Here is a 21,866-nt window from a genome sequence, read left to right as displayed (position 1 = left end):
GACTACCACTAATGAGGGGAGGAGAGCAGTGATGTCGTAGACTACCACTAATGAGGGGAGGAGAGCAGTGATGTCATAGACTACCCCTAATGAGGGGAGGAGAGCAGTGATGTCATAGACTACCACTAATGAGGGGAGCAGAGCAGTGATGTCATAGACTACCCCTAATGAGGGGAGGAGAGCAGTGATGTCATAGACTACCACTAATGAGGGGAGGAGAGCAGTGATGTCGTAGACTACCACTAATGAGGGGAGGAGAGCAGTGATGTCGTAGACTACCACTAATGAGCGGAGGAGAGCAGTGATCTCATAGACTACCCCTAATGAGGGGAGGAGAGCAGTGATGTCGTAGACTACCCCTAATGAGGGGAGGAGAGCAGTGATGTTGTAGACTACCACTAATGAGGCGAGGAGAGCAGTGATGTCATAACTACCCCTAATGAGGGGAGGAGAGCAGTGATGTTGTAGACTACCACTAATGAGGCGAGGAGAGCAGTGATGTCATAACTACCCCTAATGAGGGGAGGAGAGCAGTGATGTCATAGACTACCACTAATGAGAGGAGGAGAGCAGTGATGTCATAGACTACCACTAATGAGGGGAGGAGAGCAGTGATGTTGTAGACTACCCCTAATGAGGGGACGAGAGCAGTGATGTCATAGACTACCCCTAATGAGGGGAGGAGAGCAGTGATGTCATAACTACCCCTAATGAGGGGAGGAGAGCAGTGATGTTGTAGACTACCATTAATGAGGCGAGGAGAGCAGTGATGTCATAGACTACCACTAATGAGGGGAGGAGAGCAGTGATGTCATAGACTACCCCTAATGAGGGGACGAGAGCAGTGATGTCATAGACTACCCCTAATGAGGGGAGGAGAGCAGTGATGTCGTAGATTACCACTAATGAGGGGAGGAGAGCAGTGATGTCATAGACTACCCCTAATGAGGGGAGGAGAGCAGTGATGTCATAGACTACCACTAATGAGGGGAGGAGAGCAGTGATGTCATAGACTACCACTAATGAGGGGAGCAGAGCAGTGATGTCATAGACTACCACTAATGAGGGGAGGAGAGCAGTGATGTCATAGACTACCACTAATGAGGGGAGGAGAGCAGTGATGTCGTAGACTACCACTAATGAGGGGAGGAGAGCAGTGATGTCATAGACTACCACTAATGAGGGGAGGAGAGCAGTGATGTCGTAGACTACCCCTAATGAGAGGAGGAGAGCAGTGATGTCATAGACTACCCCTAATGAGGGGAGGAGAGCAGTGATGTCGTAGACTTCCACTAATGAGAGGAGGAGAGCAGTGATGTCATAGACTACCCCTAATGAGGGGAGGAGAGCAGTGATGTCATAGACTACCACTAATGAGAGGAGGAGAGCAGTGATGTCATAGACTACCCCTAATGAGGGGAGGAGAGCAGTGATGTCGTAGACTACCACTAATGAGAGGAGGAGAGCAGTGATGTCATAGACTACCACTAATGAGGCGAGGAGAGCAGTGATGTCATAACTACCCCTAATGAGGGGAGGAGAGCAGTGATGTCATAACTACCCCTAATGAGGGGAGGAGAGCAGTGATGTTGTAGACTACCACTAATGAGGCGAGGAGAGCAGTGATGTCATAGACTACCACTAATGAGGGGAGGAGAGCAGTGATGTCATAGACTACCCCTAATGAGGGGACGAGAGCAGTGATGTCATAGACTACCCCTAATGAGGGGAGGAGAGCAGTGATGTCGTAGATTACCACTAATGAGGGGAGGAGAGCAGTGATGTCATAGACTACCCCTAATGAGGGGAGGAGAGCAGTGATGTCATAGACTACCACTAATGAGGGGAGGAGAGCAGTGATGTCATAGACTACCACTAATGAGGGGAGCAGAGCAGTGATGTCATAGACTACCACTAATGAGGGGAGGAGAGCAGTGATGTCATAGACTACCACTAATGAGGGGAGCAGAGCAGTGATGTCATAGACTACCACTAATGAGGGGAGGAGAGCAGTGATGTCATAGACTACCACTAATGAGGGGAGGAGAGCAGTGATGTCGTAGACTACCACTAATGAGGGGAGGAGAGCAGTGATGTCATAGACTACCACTAATGAGGGGAGGAGAGCAGTGATGTCGTAGACTACCCCTAATGAGAGGAGGAGAGCAGTGATGTCATAGACTACCCCTAATGAGAGGAGGAGAGCAGTGATGTCGTAGACTACCACTAATGAGAGGAGGAGAGCAGTGATGTCATAGACTACCACTAATGAGGGGAGGAGACCAGTGATGTCGTAGACTACCACTAATGAGGGGAGGAGAGCAGTGATGTCATAGACTACCCCTAATGAGGGGAGGAGAGCAGTGATGTCATAGACTACCAGTAATGAGAGGAGGAGAGCAGTGATGTCATAGACTACCACTAATGAGGGGAGCAGAGCAGTGATGTCATAGACTACCCCTAATGAGGGGAGGAGATCAGTGATGTCATAGACTACCACTAATGAGGGGAGGAGAGCAGTGATGTCGTAGACTACCACTAATGAGGGGAGGAGAGCAGTGATGTCGTAGACTACCACTAATGAGCGGAGGAGAGCAGTGATCTCATAGACTACCCCTAATGAGGGGAGGAGAGCAGTGATGTTGTAGACTACCACTAATGAGGCGAGGAGAGCAGTGATGTCATAACTACCCCTAATGAGGGGAGGAGAGCAGTGATGTTGTAGACTACCACTAATGAGGCGAGGAGAGCAGTGATGTCATAACTACCCCTAATGAGGGGAGGAGAGCAGTGATGTCATAGACTACCACTAATGAGGGGAGGAGAGCAGTGATGTTGTAGACTACCCCTAATGAGGGGACGAGAGCAGTGATGTCATAGACTACCCCTAATGAGGGGAGGAGAGCAGTGATGTCATAACTACCCCTAATGAGGGGAGGAGAGCAGTGATGTTGTAGACTACCATTAATGAGGCGAGGAGAGCAGTGATGTCATAGACTACCACTAATGAGGGGAGGAGAGCAGTGATGTCATAGACTACCCCTAATGAGGGGACGAGAGCAGTGATGTCATAGACTACCCCTAATGAGGGGAGGAGAGCAGTGATGTCGTAGATTACCACTAATGAGGGGAGGAGAGCAGTGATGTCATAGACTACCCCTAATGAGGGGAGGAGAGCAGTGATGTCATAGACAACCACTAATGAGGGGAGGAGAGCAGTGATGTCATAGACTACCACTAATGAGGGGAGCAGAGCAGTGATGTCATAGACTACCACTAATGAGGGGAGGAGAGCAGTGATGTCATAGACTACCACTAATGAGGGGAGGAGAGCAGTGATGTCGTAGACTACCACTAATGAGGGGAGGAGAGCAGTGATGTCATAGACTACCACTAATGAGGGGAGGAGAGCAGTGATGTCGTAGACTACCCCTAATGAGAGGAGGAGAGCAGTGATGTCATAGACTACCCCTAATGAGGGGAGGAGAGCAGTGATGTCGTAGACTTCCACTAATGAGAGGAGGAGAGCAGTGATGTCATAGACTACCCCTAATGAGGGGAGGAGAGCAGTGATGTCATAGACTACCACTAATGAGAGGAGGAGAGCAGTGATGTCATAGACTACCCCTAATGAGGGGAGGAGAGCAGTGATGTCGTAGACTACCACTAATGAGAGGAGGAGAGCAGTGATGTCATAGACTACCACTAATGAGGCGAGGAGAGCAGTGATGTCATAACTACCCCTAATGAGGGGAGGAGAGCAGTGATGTCATAACTACCCCTAATGAGGGGAGGAGAGCAGTGATGTTGTAGACTACCACTAATGAGGCGAGGAGAGCAGTGATGTCATAGACTACCACTAATGAGGGGAGGAGAGCAGTGATGTCATAGACTACCCCTAATGAGGGGACGAGAGCAGTGATGTCATAGACTACCCCTAATGAGGGGAGGAGAGCAGTGATGTCGTAGATTACCACTAATGAGGGGAGGAGAGCAGTGATGTCATAGACTACCCCTAATGAGGGGAGGAGAGCAGTGATGTCATAGACTACCACTAATGAGGGGAGGAGAGCAGTGATGTCATAGACTACCACTAATGAGGGGAGCAGAGCAGTGATGTCATAGACTACCACTAATGAGGGGAGGAGAGCAGTGATGTCATAGACTACCACTAATGAGGGGAGCAGAGCAGTGATGTCATAGACTACCACTAATGAGGGGAGGAGAGCAGTGATGTCATAGACTACCACTAATGAGGGGAGGAGAGCAGTGATGTCGTAGACTACCACTAATGAGGGGAGGAGAGCAGTGATGTCATAGACTACCACTAATGAGGGGAGGAGAGCAGTGATGTCGTAGACTACCCCTAATGAGAGGAGGAGAGCAGTGATGTCATAGACTACCCCTAATGAGAGGAGGAGAGCAGTGATGTCATAGACTACCACTAATGAGGGGAGGAGAGCAGTGATGTCGTAGACTACCACTAATGAGGGGAGGAGAGCAGTGATGTCGTAGACTACCCCTAATGAGAGGAGGAGAGCAGTGATGTCATAGACTACCACTAATGAGGGAAGAAAACAGTGATGTCATAGACTTCCACTAATGAGGGGAGGAGAGCAGTGATGTCATAGACTACCCCTAATGAGGGGAGGAGAGCAGTGATGTCATAGACTACCCCTAATGTGGGGAGGAGAGCAGTGATGTCATAGACTACCACTAATGAGGGGAGGAGAGCAGTGATGTCATAGACTACCCCTAATGAGGGGACGAGAGCAGTGATGTCATAGACTACCCCTAATGAGGGGAGGAGAGCAGTGATGTCATAGACTACCACTAATGAGGGGAGGAGAGCAGTGATGTCGTAGACTACCACTAATGAGGGGAGCAGAGCAGTGATGTCATAGACTACCCCTAATGAGGGGACGAGAGCAGTGATGTCATAGACTACCCCTAATGAGGGGAGGAGAGCAGTGATGTCGTAGACTACCACTAATGAGGGGAGGTGAGCAGTGATGTCATAGACTACCCCTAATGAGGGGACGAGAGCAGTGATGTCGTAGACTACCACTAATGAGGGGAGGAGAGCAGTGATGTCGTAGACTACCACTAATGAGGGGAGGAGAGCAGTGATGTCATAGACTACCCCTAATGAGGGGAGGAGAGCAGTGATGTCATAGACTACCCCTAATGAGGGGAGGAGAGCAGTGATGTCATAGACTACCCCTAATGAGGGGACGAGAGCAGTGATGTCATAGACTACCCCTAATGAGGGGACGAGAGCAGTGATGTCATAGACTACCCCTAATGAGGGGAGGAGAGCAGTGATGTCGTAGACTACCACTAATGAGGGGAGGTGAGCAGTGATGTCATAGACTACCCCTAATGAGGGGACGAGAGCAGTGATGTCGTAGACTACCACTAATGAGGGGAGGAGAGCAGTGATGTCGTAGACTACCACTAATGAGGGGAGGAGAGCAGTGATGTCATAGACTACCCCTAATGAGGGGAGGAGAGCAGTGATGTCATAGACTACCACTAATGAGGGGAGCAGAGCAGTGATGTCATAGACTACCCCTAATGAGGGGAGGAGAGCAGTGATGTCATAGACTACCACTAATGAGGGGAGGAGAGCAGTGATGTCGTAGACTACCACTAATGAGGGGAGGAGAGCAGTGATGTCGTAGACTACCACTAATGAGCGGAGGAGAGCAGTGATCTCATAGACTACCCCTAATGAGGGGAGGAGAGCAGTGATGTCGTAGACTACCCCTAATGAGGGGAGGAGAGCAGTGATGTTGTAGACTACCACTAATGAGGCGAGGAGAGCAGTGATGTCATAACTACCCCTAATGAGGGGAGGAGAGCAGTGATGTTGTAGACTACCACTAATGAGGCGAGGAGAGCAGTGATGTCATAACTACCCCTAATGAGGGGAGGAGAGCAGTGATGTCATAACTACCCCTAATGAGGGGAGGAGAGCAGTGATGTTGTAGACTACCCCTAATGAGGGGACGAGAGCAGTGATGTCATAGACTACCCCTAATGAGGGGAGGAGAGCAGTGATGTCATAACTACCCCTAATGAGGGGAGGAGAGCAGTGATGTTGTAGACTACCATTAATGAGGCGAGGAGAGCAGTGATGTCATAGACTACCACTAATGAGGGGAGGAGAGCAGTGATGTCATAGACTACCCCTAATGAGGGGACGAGAGCAGTGATGTCATAGACTACCCCTAATGAGGGGAGGAGAGCATTGATGTCGTAGATTACCACTAATGAGGGGAGGAGAGCAGTGATGTCATAGACTACCCCTAATGAGGGGAGGAGAGCAGTGATGTCATAGACTACCACTAATGAGGGGAGGAGAGCAGTGATGTCATAGACTACCACTAATGAGGGGAGCAGAGCAGTGATGTCATAGACTACCACTAATGAGGGGAGGAGAGCAGTGATGTCATAGACTACCACTAATGAGAGGAGGAGAGCAGTGATGTCATAGACTACCACTAATGAGGGGAGGAGAGCAGTGATGTCGTAGACTACCACTAATGAGGGGAGGAGAGCAGTGATGTCATAGACTACCACTAATGAGGGGAGGAGAGCAGTGATGTCGTAGACTACCCCTAATGAGAGGAGGAGAGCAGTGATGTCATAGACTACCCCTAATGAGGGGAGGAGAGCAGTGATGTCGTAGACTACCACTAATGAGAGGAGGAGAGCAGTGATGTCATAGACTACCCCTAATGAGGGGAGGAGAGCAGTGATGTCATAGACTACCACTAATGAGAGGAGGAGAGCAGTGATGTCATAGACTACCACTAATGAGGCGAGGAGAGCAGTGATGTCATAACTACCCCTAATGAGGGGAGGAGAGCAGTGATGTTGTAGACTACCACTAATGAGGGGAGGAGAGCAGTGATGTCATAGACTACCCCTAATGAGGGGACGAGTGCAGTGATGTCATAGACTACCCCTAATCGGGAGGAGAGCAGTGATGTCGTAGATTACCACTAATGAGGGGAGGAGAGCAGTGATGTCATAGACTACCCCTAATGAGGGGAGGAGAGCAGTGATGTCATAGACTACCACTAATGAGGGGAGGAGAGCAGTGATGTCATAGACTACCACTAATGAGGGGAGCAGAGCAGTGATGTCATAGACTACCACTAATGAGGGGAGGAGAGCAGTGATGTCATAGACTACCACTAATGAGGGGAGGAGAGCAGTGATGTCATAGACTACCACTAATGAGGGGAGGAGAGCAGTGATGTCGTAGACTACCCCTAATGAGAGGAGGAGAGCAGTGATGTCGTAGACTACCACTAATGAGAGGAGGAGAGCAGTGATGTCATAGACTACCCCTAATGAGAGGAGGAGAGCAGTGATGTCATAGACTACCCCTAATGAGAGGAGGAGAGCAGTGATGTCGTAGACTACCACTAATGAGAGGAGGAGAGCAGTGATGTCATAGACTACCCCTAATGAGGGGAGGAGAGCAGTGATGTCATAGACTACCACTAATGAGGGGAGGAGAGCAGTGATGTCGTAGACTACCCCTAATGAGAGGAGGAGAGCAGTGATGTCATAGACTACCACTAATGAGGGAAGAAAACAGTGATGTCATAGACTTCCACTAATGAGGGGAGGAGAGCAGTGATGTCATAGACTACCCCTAATGAGGGGAGGAGAGCAGTGATGTCATAGACTACCCCTAATGTGGGGAGAGCAGTGATGTCATAGACTACCACTAATGAGGGGAGGAGAGCAGTGATGTCATAGACTACCACTAATGGGGGATGGTGCACAGTGATATCATACACTATCACTAATGGTGGGCGGAATGCAGTGACATCATATAGACTACCACTAATGGGGGGTGGAGTGATGTCAGAATACAACGCACCCTCTTTTCATTATTTAGGATAATTTTCATCCATTGAATGTCCAGAGGCTTAAATGGCACCAGAACCAACAACGTGTCCGGGTTGTTGTCCATCTGGGGGTCGAAGTCAGCAGATTCTGGGTAGAAGAAGCGCATGGTGGTCTTACTGCCAACGTCCTTCTCGTACTTGTGAACCGGAGCATTGTTCAGTCTGGTGAAACAAGTGTTAGATGAAATATGTGGAAATACACGGGTGAGTGCAGCAACTGCGATCTCTGGTGTGCGAACAGGACCTGCGATCTATGGAAGGCACGCAGGACCCGCGATCTATAATGTGCGTGCAGGACCCGCGATCTATAATGTGCGTGCAGGACCCGCGATCTATGGCATATGTGCAGGACCCCCGATCAATGACATGAGTGCAGGACCTGCGATCTCTGGAGTGCGCGCAGGACCCTCCATCTCTGACGTGCGTACAGGACCCGCGATTTATGACGTGTGGGAAGGACCCTCGATCTATGATGGGAGTGTAGGACCTGCAATCTCCGGCATGCGTGCAGGACCCTCGATCTCTGGCGTGCGTACAGGACCCGCGATTTATGACGTGTGGGAAGGACCCTCGATCTATGATGGGAGTGTAGGACCTGCAATCTCCGGCGTGCGTGCAGGACCCTCGATCTCTGGCGTGCGTGCAGGACCTGCGATCTCTGGAGTGCGTGCAGGACCCTCGATCTCTGGCGTGCGTGCAGGACCTGCGATCTATGACGTGTGTGAAGGACCCGCGATCTATGATGTGTGTGAAGGACCCGTGATCTATGATGTGTGTGAAGGACCCTCGATCTATGATGTGAGTGTAGGACCTGCAATCTCAGGCGTGCGTGCAGGACCTGCGATCTCTGGCGTGCGTGCAGGACCCGCGATCTCTGGCGTGCGTGCAGGACCTGCGATCTCGAGTGTGTGCAGGACCCTCGATCTCTGGCGTGCGTGCAGGACCTGCGATCTATGGCGTGCGTGCAGGACCCTCGATCTCTGGCGTGCGTCCAGGACCTGCGATCTATGACGTGTGTGAAGGACCTGCGATCTATGACGTGAGTGCAGGATCCACGATCTATGGCGTGCGTGCAGGACCCTCAATCTATGATGTGAGTGTAGGACCTGCAATCTCCGGCGTGAGTGCAGGACCCGCTATCTCAGGTGTTATCTTTCGACATGTAAATATATATATGGCCATATTGTAAAACCTATCCTAACCACCATAAATTCATAACCCGATGAGTAAATACAATAAAATCATAAACATTGCTATAAAAAGCAGATATGGCTTCCATAAGCGCTGTACAACTTGCAGGCCGCGCACTTTACTCATCACTGCCGGATACAGATCAGGATGAAATAATTAAGAAAACCAACCTGAGGGGACGGGGAGATATCATAGGCGACTTTGCTCCTAACAGTTTCAGTGTAAATAGTATTGTTTTCCTTTGATCACACTGTTATTGGCGACTACAGCAGCTGCACAGCCCTGGCTGAGGGTGGCCATTAATGGAGAAACAGGCAGCGGTTCACCTTCTGCAGGTTGTTGTCCAGCCGCCCTCTATTGAGGCTCATCCACTGCAGTTTAATCAGTCATGGCCCCCTGTGATAATTATCTCTGTATGCACAGGATTCTGCAGGGCTTGTGTATTCACACAGGAGCCAATGTTAAGAAGCAGAGCTTCAGCGTAAACCACGATGGGGGAGATGAGCTGAAGCCCGAGCCCCTGATGGAGCAGTCAGCACCCAATCTCTGCAGCTGGAGTGCAGGTCCTAGGTGAGAGCTACAGGCAGGACGCCTCCAATCACTGCAGCTGGAGTGCAGGTCCTAGGTGCGAGCTACAGGCAGGACGCCTCCAATCACTGCAGCTGGAGTGCAGGTCCTAGGTGCGATCTATAGGCAGGACGCCTCCACTCTCTGCAGCCGGAGTGCAGGTCCTAGGTGCGATCTATAGGCAGGACGCCTCCAATCACTGCAGCTGGAGTGCAGGTCCTAGGTGCGATCTATAGGCAGGACGCCTCCAATCACTGCAGCCGGAGTGCAGGTCCTAGGTGCGAGCTACAGGCAGGACGCCTCCAATCACTGCAGTTGGAGTACAGGTCCTAGGTGCGATCTATAGGCAGGACGCCTCCAATCACTGCAGCTGGAGTACAGGTCCTAGGTGCGATCTATAGGCAGGACGTCTCCACTCTCTGCAGCCGGAGTGCAGGTCCTAGGTGCGATCTATAGGCAGGACGCCTCCAGTCACTGCAGGCGGAGTGCAGGTCCTAGGTGCGATCTATAGGCAGGACGCCTCCAATCACTGCAGCCGGAGTGCAGGTCCTAGGTGCGATCTATAGGCAGGACGCCTCCAATCACTGCAGCTGGAGTACAGGTCCTAGGTGCGATCTATAGGCAGGACGTCTCCACTCTCTGCAGCCGGAGTGCAGGTCCTAGGTGCGATCTATAGGCAGGACGCCTCCAATCACTGCAGGCGGAGTGCAGGTCCTAGGTGCGATCTATAGGCAGGACGACTCCAATCTCTGCAGCCGGAGTGCAGGTCCTAGGTGCGATCTATAGGCAGGACGACTCCAATCTCTGCAGCCGGAGTGCAGGTCCTAGGTGCGATCTATAGGCAGGACGCCTCCAATCACTGCAGCCGGAGTGCAGGTCCTAGGTGCGATCTATAGGCAGGACGCCTCCACTCTCTGCAGCTGGAGTGCAGGTCCTAGGTGCGATCTATAGGCAGGACGCCTCCAATCACTGCAGCTGGAGTGCAGGTCCTAGGTGCGAGCTACAGGCAGGACGCCTCCACTCTCTGCAGCTGGAGTGCAGGTCCTAGGTGCGATCTATAGGCAGGACGCCTCCAATCACTGCAGCTGGAGTGCAGGTCCTAGGTGCGATCTATAGGCAGGACGTCTCCACTCTCTGCAGCCGGAGTGCAGGTCCTAGGTGCGATCTATAGGCAGGACGCCTCCACTCTCTGCAGCTGGAGTGCAGGTCCTAGGTGCGATCTATAGGCAGGACGTCTCCACTCTCTGCAGCTGGAGTGCAGGTCCTAGGTGCGAGCTACAGGCAGGACGCCTCCAATCACTGCAGCCGGAGTGCAGGTCCTAGGTGCGAGCTACAGGCAGGACGCCTCCAATCTCTGCAGCTGGAGTGCAGGTCCTAGGTGCGAGCTACAGGGGGCACGTCTGTAATATCACACATGCAGTACTTTCAGTATAAATTATTTATATATATATATATATATATATATATATCCTCTCCTGCTGTGACAGCGATCACTGACCTACAATCACACTGATCTTACCTGATCACCACGTCGTATTTATTAATGATTTCCCCCAGAGAGCTGTTTTTTAGCCGATGCCCATTTCCGACCACCACGCACCGTCTGCACCGCAGCCTGAGTACGAGATTGGAGTTCATTGTTAATATCACATTCACAAATTCCAAGTGATAGTTGTTGCAAATTTCATCCTTCATTGGAATCATCAGACATTGTTGGATTGCAGGGCAGAACAAGCACAATCAGGCCAGAAAATCCAGAAATCGTTCACACAGCGGCACCACTGTGCCCTTCCCATTTGGAAATTATTTCCGCTGTTCTGCTTTCCATACTTAGCTCTTTCCTTACGTGGCCCTCTTTGTGGCACATGCTCTAGAGTCCTCCAGATGCCGCCATGTATCTATCACTTTAAGGGTGCGTTCACACAAATATAGATAAATAGACTTCTATGCTTGTGTAACGCTGGGGTCAGGAGGCGTGCGGCCAGTCCGAGCATTGCAGGCTGGTATCAGACAGGTTATGCCGTCATCTGAATGCACGCTTACACCATGTTCACATCTTCAGTATTTTACCTCCATATTTCTAGCCAAATCCAGGAGTGGATGATAAATGCCGCAGAGCCGACCATGTGTCTATTATACGTCTCCTCTGTTCTATTCCTGGTGTTGGCTACAAATACTGATGTAAAATACTGACCGAATACTGAAGGTGTGAATGTGGCCTAGGAGCGTTTCCTTGCACTAGTTCCTTTGCTTTCTGTGCTTCCTCCGGTCTTTACACGTTCTAGTGTCCAGACTGTCTCAGGCCTTGTTTCTAGTCATTAATCCGTGCAGAGCAATATGGCTATGACGTGGCTGTCTTTTATAGCCTCACCCAATGCTGTCAGCATTGCACACATGCTCCGTTGTATCCTTTGCTTTCCGGAGCCTTATTTTGTGCAGTTCTCGTGCTGGTTACACGTGACGTCTGGAGCCGCCTTTGCTCTGCACATTACATGCGTCTATCACTCGTATCTTATATCCACTAATGAGCTTGTGCCGGCTCTTGTCTGTTATTCTTGACCCATCCCTGATTATTATTCTTTGGACTCTGTACTAATAACCTCCTACACATTTGCCAACAGTCATATTTTTACAGCCGACTTGTGGGCGGCGATTACTACAGAGAGAATTGGGATTGGGACCAAAACACCAGACCCAGAACTGATGTAGCCTCTGACAGCGCGGTCACCCATGACAATATCCCGGGGACACTCGGGAGCTCTCTATGAGTTTCCTGCGCTCACTGAGAACATTACTGTTGCTCGCCGTGACGTCTAATATGTCAACGTCACCAAAAAGAAACGTGGCCTAAATCTGTGCACCATGAGGATGGGTCAGAACTGATAGATGGTGGTCTTACCTCTCTATATCTTGTGGGACGTGGTATTGGTTCGACAGCGCCAGAAACTTCATGAGTAATTCCTCTGGAGGGGAGAGAGTCGGCCGTCAGTTACAGCACTACATGGATGATCCACTACGAGGGGCATCCAGGGATCACACCCCCGTCCCATCTTCACATGATAATGTCACCTGACTGCGGACCCCCAGATTTTGGCCACTCTCTAACAGGGGCTCTATTATTTCCAGGCTGTATCTAAAGGGGGCCACACAGGTATAGCCGTCGGGCAAGGATTTGGTGTTTTGTGTGTTACTGCTGACATTGATCCCAAGGCCCCTGGTCCCTTATGAGCGATATCTAAGGGAAATGCAGAAAATGTATTTCTCAAGCACTGAAGCTGCAAATGTTCTCAACTTATAAACCTGCCCCGATATGTCTGTGCCCAGTCTGCACGGTTCTCACCGCTTCCCTTTGTGCCATACGGTAAAGGATAGATGGACTCATTCTTCACCCAGAAATAGTCACTGAGCTGCAGGAAGACGGGGTGATTCCGGGAGTAACTGGAAACCGAGAGGAAAATGTATTACAAGCCAGAAAAAGAGATCTGATGACTCACATTATACATAAGAGCGGCTACGTGCCACACAGAAAGCCACGCGGCTATACAGGAGAATGACCAAGTACACCATGACCGAGTACACCATACAGGAGAATGACGGAGTACACCGTACGGGATGGTGACCCGAGAACACACTGTGCTAACTGGTGACCAAGCACACCGTACCGGAGGGTGACCTAGGTACATCGTGCGGGAGGGTAACCCAAGTACACCGTACAGGAGAATGATCAAGTACACAGTGCAGAAGGGTGACCAAGTACACTGTGCGGGAGGGTGAATAGAGTACACCATGCAGGACAGAATACACCATGCTGGAGCGCGACCCGGGTACACCATGCTGGAGGGTGACTCGAGTACACCGTGTGGGATTGTGACCGAGTATACCATACTGGAAGGTGACCGAGCACACCGTGCGTTTCAGTGCGTCCCTCATCAGAAGGTGGAGTCATTGGTCATCTGATTGGCTGGAGCTAGCATTTAAACCTGGCTCTTCTAGTATGACTCCTTCTCCTGATAAAGGACAAACCGTAACGCGCGTTGGGGTGGGCGCCGCACAGGCACAATGATGTCCTCCAAGTAATGAACTTTTGTGGTCTTTACTTATGACTACTAGAGAACTATTGGCAGCAGTGGGTAATCTCACTCTCTGCACTAACTGATGGCTGATGCACTTTACAAATCATTTACCTCATTTTATTGCAGTTATATTAACCTTTTGGTTTGCACTTCGCACTGTAATTATGTCTATAATCTGCTGAAGCTCATTTCTATGGTCTTGTTTGTACAGGAATACCACATAACTTTTGTCAGGGACTGTATATTATGTCGCTTATCCATGTTATGTAAATAAAAGCGTACAACCTGACTTTAAATTCATCCATTGGTTTTATGAATTACTCTTTTGAAAGCTGAAACCCTCCCACATTTGGTTTAGGTTATGAAAATAAAGTTGCTGCAAAGCTGAAATATTGATCATTTAATGAACACAGAAAGGTCAGATTTTTGCAAGACAAAAGTTTTGTTGCCTTGTCATATAATGCACCCAATCCTAGTTTACATCCTCACCTATGCTTACTAAATGATCGGTTAATTAGTGGGTGTGTATAAAAAGAAACCCAGCACCCCAAACCTTCACTTGAACTGCAACTTGACCTCTGACAACATGCCAAAAATCCACCCTGCGACCAAAGCCTTGATTATCAAGAGGCTGAAGACCAGATCCACTGCAGAGGTGGCTGCACCTTTAATGTGTCTCAGCATCAAGTACAAATAATTAAAAAAAGATTTGAAGAGACTGGAGATGTTTTTGACAAGCCCAGGTCCGGCATACTCTGCATGACAACTGCTCAGGAGGAACGTTTGTTGGTTAGAAAATCCAAAGCCAGCCCCTCTAACATTGCAGCAGAGCTCCAACAGGCCTGGTCACCTCAAGTCCCTGTGTCAACTAAAACAGTTTGTAGGATTCTGTCTCGAAATGGCCTCCATGGTCGAATCAGTACCAGAAGCCAGCACTAAACAAAAGGCAATTAAAAAAACGTGTGGCATTTACCAAGTCCCACAGCCTGCTAAACAGATGGACGCTGGAAAAGTGACAGAAGGTGTATTTCTCTGATGAATCTTCAGTTGAATTACACCACAGCCACCGCAAATACTACATAAGACCTACTGTAGCCCGTATGGACCCAGAAAACAGTTACGTTTGGTGGTGGAAAGATCATGTTCTGGGGTTACATTCAGTATGGGGGTGTGCAAAACATTTGCAAGGTGGAGGCAATATCAATAACCTAAAATATCAAGAAGTATTAGCTACCTCTTACATTCCCAATCATAAAAGGGGTCAAATTCTGCAGCAGGATGGTGCTCCATCTCATACATCCATCTCTACAACAAAGTTCCTCCTGGCAAAGAAGATCAAGGAGCTCAAGGACTGGCCAGCCCAGTCACCAGACATGACCATCATCGAGCATGTTTGGGGTAGGATGAAAGAGGAAGCTTGGAAGACAAAACCAAAGACTCTAGATGACCTCTGGGAGGCATGTAAGATGCATTCTCTGCTATTCCTGATGACTTCATCAATAAATTGTATGAATCATTGTTGAGCCGCATGGATGCCGTCCTTCAAGCTCATGGAAGTCACACAAAATATTAAATATGGCTCTAATAGCACCACAACTTCATTCACCAATGTTATGCAACATAGCTTTGTATTAGAAGTTCATTATATGTGTGATTTTCACATTACTTTCTGTGGGCGACAAGACTTTTGTCTTGCCAAAATCTGACCTTTCTGTGTTCATTAAATGATCAATATTTCAGATTTGCAGCAACTTTATTTTCATAACCTAAACCAAATTTGGGAGGGTTTCAGCTTTCAAAAGAGTAATTTATAAAACCAATGGATGAATTTAAAGTCAGGTTATAAGCTTTTATTTACATAAAATGGATAAGCGACAGAACTTCTGTCAGGGACTATACACTGCCGCATATTGTATGACTACATAAAATTCCTGGTTTTTGGGTTACCATATCTAGATCTTGATATATACTAAACTATTATTTGGAGCTCAGTGTGATTTTTTTTTTTTTAATTTCATTTTATCATTGTGGTGATGCCCTCTTGCAACTTTGCCTAGGTTTTGTACTTTTTAACAGTAAAGTTTTCATTGATTATTTGACCTCTAATTCAGCTTTTCCTTTTCTTTGGTTAGGAGGGTGACTGAGTACACCGTACGTGAGAGTGACCGAGGGCACCGTACAGGAGGGTGACCGAGCGCACCATACAGGAGGGTGACCAAGCGCACCGTACAGGAGGGTGACCGAGCGCACCGTACAGGAGGGTGACCGAGCGCACCATACAGGAGGGTGACCAAGCGCACCGTACAGGAGGGTGACCGAGCGCACCGTACAGGAGGGTGACTGAGCTATACAGGAGGGTGGCGGGCAGTGGAAGGCTATACAGCAGGGTGGCGGGCAGTGGAAGGCTATACAGGAGGGTGGCGGGCAGTGGAAGGCTATACAGGAGGGTGGCGGGCAGTGGAAAGATATACAGGAGGGTGGCGGGCAGTGGAAGGATATACAGGAGGGTGGCGGGCAGTGGAAGGATATACAGGGGGGTGGCGGGTAGTGGAAGGATATACAGGAGGGTGGCGGGCAGTGGAAGGATATACAGGAGGGTGGCGGGTAGTGGAAGGATATACAGGAGGGTGGTGGGCAGTGGAAAGATATACAGGAGGGTGGCGGGCAGTGGAAGGATATACAGGAGGGTGGCGGGTAGTGGAAGGATATACAGGAGGGTGGCGGGTAGTGGAAGGCTATACAGGAGGGTGGCGGGCAGTGGAAGGCTATACAGGAGGGTGGCGGGCAGTGGAAGGATATACAGGAGGGTGGCGGGTAGTGGAAGGCTATACAGGAGGGTGGCGGGCAGTGGAAGGATATACAGGAGGGTGGCGGGCAGTGGAAAGATATACAGGAGGGTGGCGGGCAGTGGAAGGCTATACAGGAGGGTGGCGGGTAGTGGAAGGCTATACAGGAGGGTGGCGGGCAGTGGAAGGCTATACAGGAGGGTGGTGGGCAGTGGAAGGCTATACAGGAGGGTGGCGGGCAGTGGAAGGCTATACAGGAGGGTGGCGGGCAGTGGAAGGCTATACAGGAGGGTGGCGGGCAGTGGAAGGATATACAGGAGGGTGGCGGGCAGTGGAAGGCGATACAGGAGGGTGGCGGGCAGTGGAAGGCTATACAGGAGGGTGGCGGGCAGTGGAAGGATATACAGGAGGGTGGTGGGCAGTGGAAAGATATACAGGAGGGTGGCGGGCAGTGGAAGGATATACAGGAGGGTGGCGGGTAGTGGAAGGATATACAGGAGGGTGGCGGGTAGTGGAAGGCTATACAGGAGGGTGGCGGGCAGTGGAAGGCTATACAGGAGGGTGGCGGGCAGTGGAAGGATATATAGGAGGGTGGCGGGTAGTGGAAGGCTATACAGGAGGGTGGCGGGCAGTGGAAGGATATACAGGAGGGTGGCGGGCAGTGGAAAGATATACAGGAGGGTGGCGGGCAGTGGAAGGCTATACAGGAGGGTGGCGGGTAGTGGAAGGCTATACAGGAGGGTGGCGGGCAGTGGAAGGCTATACAGGAGGGTGGCGGGCAGTGGAAGGATATACAGGAGGGTGGCGGGTAGTGGAAGGCTATACAGGAGGGTGGCGGGCAGTGGAAGGCTATACAGGAGGGTGGCGGGCAGTGGAAGGATATACAGGAGGGTGGCGGGCAGTGGAAGGATATACAGGAGGGTGGCGGGTAGTGGAAGGCTATACAGGAGGGTGGCGGGCAGTGGAAGGATATACAGGAGGGTGGCGGGCAGTGGAAGGCTATACAGGAGGGTGGTGGGCAGTGGAAGGCTATACAGGAGGGTGGCGGGCAGTGGAAGGCTATACAGGAGGGTGGCGGGCAGTGGAAGGCTATACAGGAGGGTGGCGGGTAGTGGAAGGCTATACAGGAGGGTGGCGGGCAGTGGAAGGCTATACAGGAGGGTGGCGGGCAGTGGAAGGATATACAGGAGGGTGGCGGGTAGTGGAAGGATATACAGGAGGGTGGCGGGTAGTGGAAGGCTATACAGGAGGGTGGCGGGCAGTGGAAGGCTATACAGGAGGGTGGCGGGCAGTGGAAGGATATACAGGAGGGTGGCGGGTAGTGGAAGGCTATACAGGAGGGTGGCGGGCAGTGGAAGGATATACAGGAGGGTGGCGGGCAGTGGAAGGCTATACAGGAGGGTGGTGGGCAGTGGAAGGCTATACAGGAGGGTGGCGGGCAGTGGAAGGCTATACAGGAGGGTGGCGGGCAGTGGAAGGCTATACAGGAGGGTGGCGGGCAGTGGAAGGATATACAGGAGGGTGGCGGGCAGTGGAAGGCTATACAGGAGGGTGGCGGGCAGTGGAAGGCTATACAGGAGGGTGGCGGGCAGTGGAAGGATATACAGGAGGGTGGCGGGCAGTGGAAGGATATACAGGAGGGTGGCGGGCAGTGGAAGGCTATACAGGAGGGTGGCGGGTAGTGGAAGGCTATACAGGAGGGTGGCGGGCAGTGGAAGGCTATACAGGAGGGTGGCGGGCAGTGGAAGGCTATACAGGAGGGTGGCGGGCAGTGGAAGGATATACAGGAGGGTGGCGGGCAGTGGAAGGCTATACAGCAGGGTGGCGGGCAGTGGAAGGCTATACAGGAGGGTGGCGGGCAGTGGAAGGCTATACAGGAGGGTGGCGGGCAGTGGAAGGCTATACAGGAGGGTGGCGGGCAGTGGAAGGCTATACAGGAGGGTGGCGGGCAGTGGAAGGCTATACAGGAGGGTGGCGGGCAGTGGAAGGCTATACAGGAGGGTGGCGGGCAGTGGAAGGATATACAGGAGGGTGGCGGGCAGTGGAAGGCTATACAGCAGGGTGGCGGGCAGTGGAAGGCTATACAGGAGGGTGGCGGGCAGTGGAAGGCTATACAGGAGGGTGGCGGGCAGTGGGATGGTTGATAAACACTTACTTGCTGATCACAGAAGCTGCTTTGGACGCGACGACTCCTGGCACACACATGGGTCTGATGTTTTCATATGACCTGATGACACACAACCTGCAGTTATACATCCACCATTTACAATTATCCAATTTTATAAATAATAATTAGTTATATCTGATCTTAAAACCTTTAATACGTGCGGTAGAGAATGGGTGGGTCCAAAATATATTCAAAGTCCTAAATAAGTCTATCCTTGTCCTGTATCTGGGTCTTAGAGGAGGCTCTGTACCCACCTCGGTATATAGCTGTCCACGTGCAGGTACCACAACATCCCGAAGCAGAACATGACTGTCAGAAAGGCAGCGCCGGCTCTCCATCCTGCAGATGAGAGGGATACATTGTGATAATTATACCAAACAAATTATATATCACCGCCCCTCTTATATCACCGCCCCTCTTATATCACCGCCCCTCTTATATCACCGCCCCTCTTATATCACCGCCCCTCTTATATCACCGCCCCTCTTATATCACCGCCCCTCTTATATCACCGCCCCTCTTATATCATCACTGTGCTGTATTAAGATCCATAAGGAATGAGGAATGAGCTCCCCCTAGTGGTGGCCATATAAATCCATATACAGCGGATTATAGTGAATTTTGCTCAGTGGTAGCCATATAACATATGCTCTTACCTTGTTTGCTGATCATTTTGGTCGACGGAAAACTACTACTGTTCTTACAGATTTCATGGTCAGCAATCTGAAAAAAAGCAAAATGGGACAGAACTTTTACTTGCTGTCTATGAGTTTAGGGGACAAGTATATTATTAATTATGATTATTTATAGAACACCATTAATTCCCGGATCTGTGCATGAGAAGGGGAACGTGCAAAATACAGATATAAAGTACAGTGAACAGACCAACACACTGTTGGATGGGTACAGAGGTGAGGGGGCCTGGCCTTTGGGGGCTTATAGTCTACAGGATAATGAAGAAGGAGACACTAGGTTAGGAGGGTTGTCAGCTCAGGTGTTGGTGAGGCGGCAGCTCTGGCGGTGGTGAGGCGGCAGCTCTAGCGGTGATGAGGCAGCAGCCCTGGATGTGGTGAGGCAGAATCTCCAGTGGTGGTAAGGGGGCAGCTTTGGTCAGGCACCAGCTCCGGCGGTGGTGAGGTAACAGCTCCAGCGGTTGTGAGGCGGAAGCTCCAGCGGTTGTGAGGCGGCAGCTCCGGCAGTGGTGAGGTACCAGCAGCGTCATTGCAGGCTGTAGCTTTTTTGATGGGTTTTCAAGTTCCATCTGAAGGTTCTGAATGCGGCGGATAATCGGACATGTTTGAGCACAAAATTCTAGAGGACGGAGGATAATCGGGAGAAGTTTTGAAGACAATTAGGTGAGGAACGAATAAGTGTGGAGGAGAGAAGGAGGTCTGTGGAGACGTAGAAACCCCCGGATGCATTATACAACACAATGCAAGGACTAGAACCCGGCTAATCTTCCTCTGGGCACCAAACCTAACTCCTCATCAATTACCCTGTAATTAATAGGCACCTGACTAATATAGTTGTTATAATTACACTGAGTAAACTGAGATCAGACGATCTGATTATGATCATACACCGCGCCCCACGCTGAACGAGACAAGACAACTCTTTACCTACTGGTGTCTCCTTTACAGCAACTATTAATTATCCCACCTTCTGACAGTAACTAGCAACAAAAGGTACTGCAATATTTGTCCCTTTCTGCATGACTGCACCGCATCAACCAACGTGTAACCTGAGAAATGAGGCATACCAATGAGGCATACCAGCTTTCTGCTGCAAATCTCCCTCATTGTATTAAAGGTAATGAATTTAGGAGTTGGTAATATTACTCAGCATATGAGAGCAGACTGTACTGACCTTGAATTACCTCCTGTATTATACTCCAGAGCTGCACTCACTATTCTGCTGGTGCAGTCACTGTGTACATACATTACATTACTGATCCTGAGTTACCTCCTGTATTATATTCCAGAGCTGCACTCACTATTCTGCTGGTGCAGTCACTGTCTACATACATTACATTACTGATCCTGATTTACCTCCTGTATTATACTCCAGAGCTGCACTCACTATTCTGCTGGTGCAGTCACTGTGTACATACATTACACTACTGATCCTGAGTTACCTCCTGTATTATACTCCAGAGCTGCACTCACTATTCTGCTGGTGCAGTCACTGTGTACATACATTACATTACTGATCCTGAGTTACCTCCAGTATTATACTCCAGAGCTGCACTCACTATTCTGCTGGTGCAGTCACTGTGTACATACATTACATTACTGATCCTGAGTTACCGCCTGTATTATACTCCAGAGCTGCACTCACTATTCTGCTGGTGCAGTCACTGTGTACATACATTACATTACTGATCCTGAGTTACCTCCAGTATTATACTCCAGAGCTGCACTCACTATTCTGCTGGTGCAGTCACTGTGTACATACATTACATTACTGATCCTGAGTTACCGCCTGTATTATACTCCAGAGCTGCACTCACTATTCTGCTGGTGCAGTCACTGTGTACATACATTACATTACTGATCCTGAGTTACCTCCTGTATTATACTCCAGAGCTGCACTCACTATTCTGCTGGTGCAGTCACTGTGTACATATATTCTTGTCTATACAAGGCAGATTATATAAATATCAGATGACGGATATTGCACTCATTATTTCTTTTTGTTATGGTAAACCTTTAAATGGACAATTCATTATTTCTAGGTCAATATATACATTAAAAACAGGACAGTGCTGAAGTGCACCTGGTATATCCAGTGTGATGCCTGTACGCTGCTATATACGCATGTGGGGGTTGGGTGGTGGATATATGAGGCTGTAGCTGCACTGGGCAGAGCGTCCGGATCGGAGCAATATTGTGATGATTACATGGACGGCAGTCGGATGATACGTTACCCTTGCATGGGGGTGCGTCTTCTCTGGGAGGTCGGCCCATTCTGACCTCTGTCCACTGCCCAAATCTATCAGCGCTGGATCCTGGGAATCCAGATGAATCGGTTGAATTTTTAGAAGACGGAATATTTGTACAAGGCGGTATATAATATAGATCTGAAATATGGTGCTCAAAGAAAACTGCAATGATGTCTCTTCACCTTTACAAGTTGTCACCCAAATGATTGT

At 50.0% G+C, this 21,866-nt stretch overlaps 1 protein-coding gene across 10 annotated transcripts in view; it reads right to left on the bottom strand.

Moving 5' to 3' along the window:
• LOC142256902 (CMP-N-acetylneuraminate-beta-galactosamide-alpha-2,3-sialyltransferase 4-like) overlaps positions 1–21,866 on the bottom strand; it is a 165,250-nt gene that overhangs the window by 24,746 nt on the left and 118,638 nt on the right. For all 10 annotated transcript variants that reach the window (XM_075328881.1, XM_075328885.1, XM_075328884.1 and 7 more), the window contains 7 exons: positions 19,372–19,438; positions 18,970–19,054; positions 18,704–18,775; positions 13,030–13,127; positions 12,589–12,652; positions 11,209–11,304; positions 7,904–8,093 (listed from right to left, as the gene is read on the bottom strand). In XM_075328881.1, the coding sequence (XP_075184996.1) occupies positions 7,904–8,093; positions 11,209–11,304; positions 12,589–12,652; positions 13,030–13,127; positions 18,704–18,775; positions 18,970–19,054; positions 19,372–19,438 (672 nt within the window). The remainder of the gene's footprint in view (positions 1–7,903; positions 8,094–11,208; positions 11,305–12,588; positions 12,653–13,029; positions 13,128–18,703; positions 18,776–18,969; positions 19,055–19,371; positions 19,439–21,866) is intronic.

Source organism: Anomaloglossus baeobatrachus, chromosome 11 (genome assembly GCF_048569485.1).
Source record: "Anomaloglossus baeobatrachus isolate aAnoBae1 chromosome 11, aAnoBae1.hap1, whole genome shotgun sequence".
Lineage (NCBI taxonomy): Eukaryota > Metazoa > Chordata > Amphibia > Anura > Aromobatidae > Anomaloglossus > Anomaloglossus baeobatrachus.
This window is presented reverse-complemented; position numbering and strand designations above follow the sequence as displayed.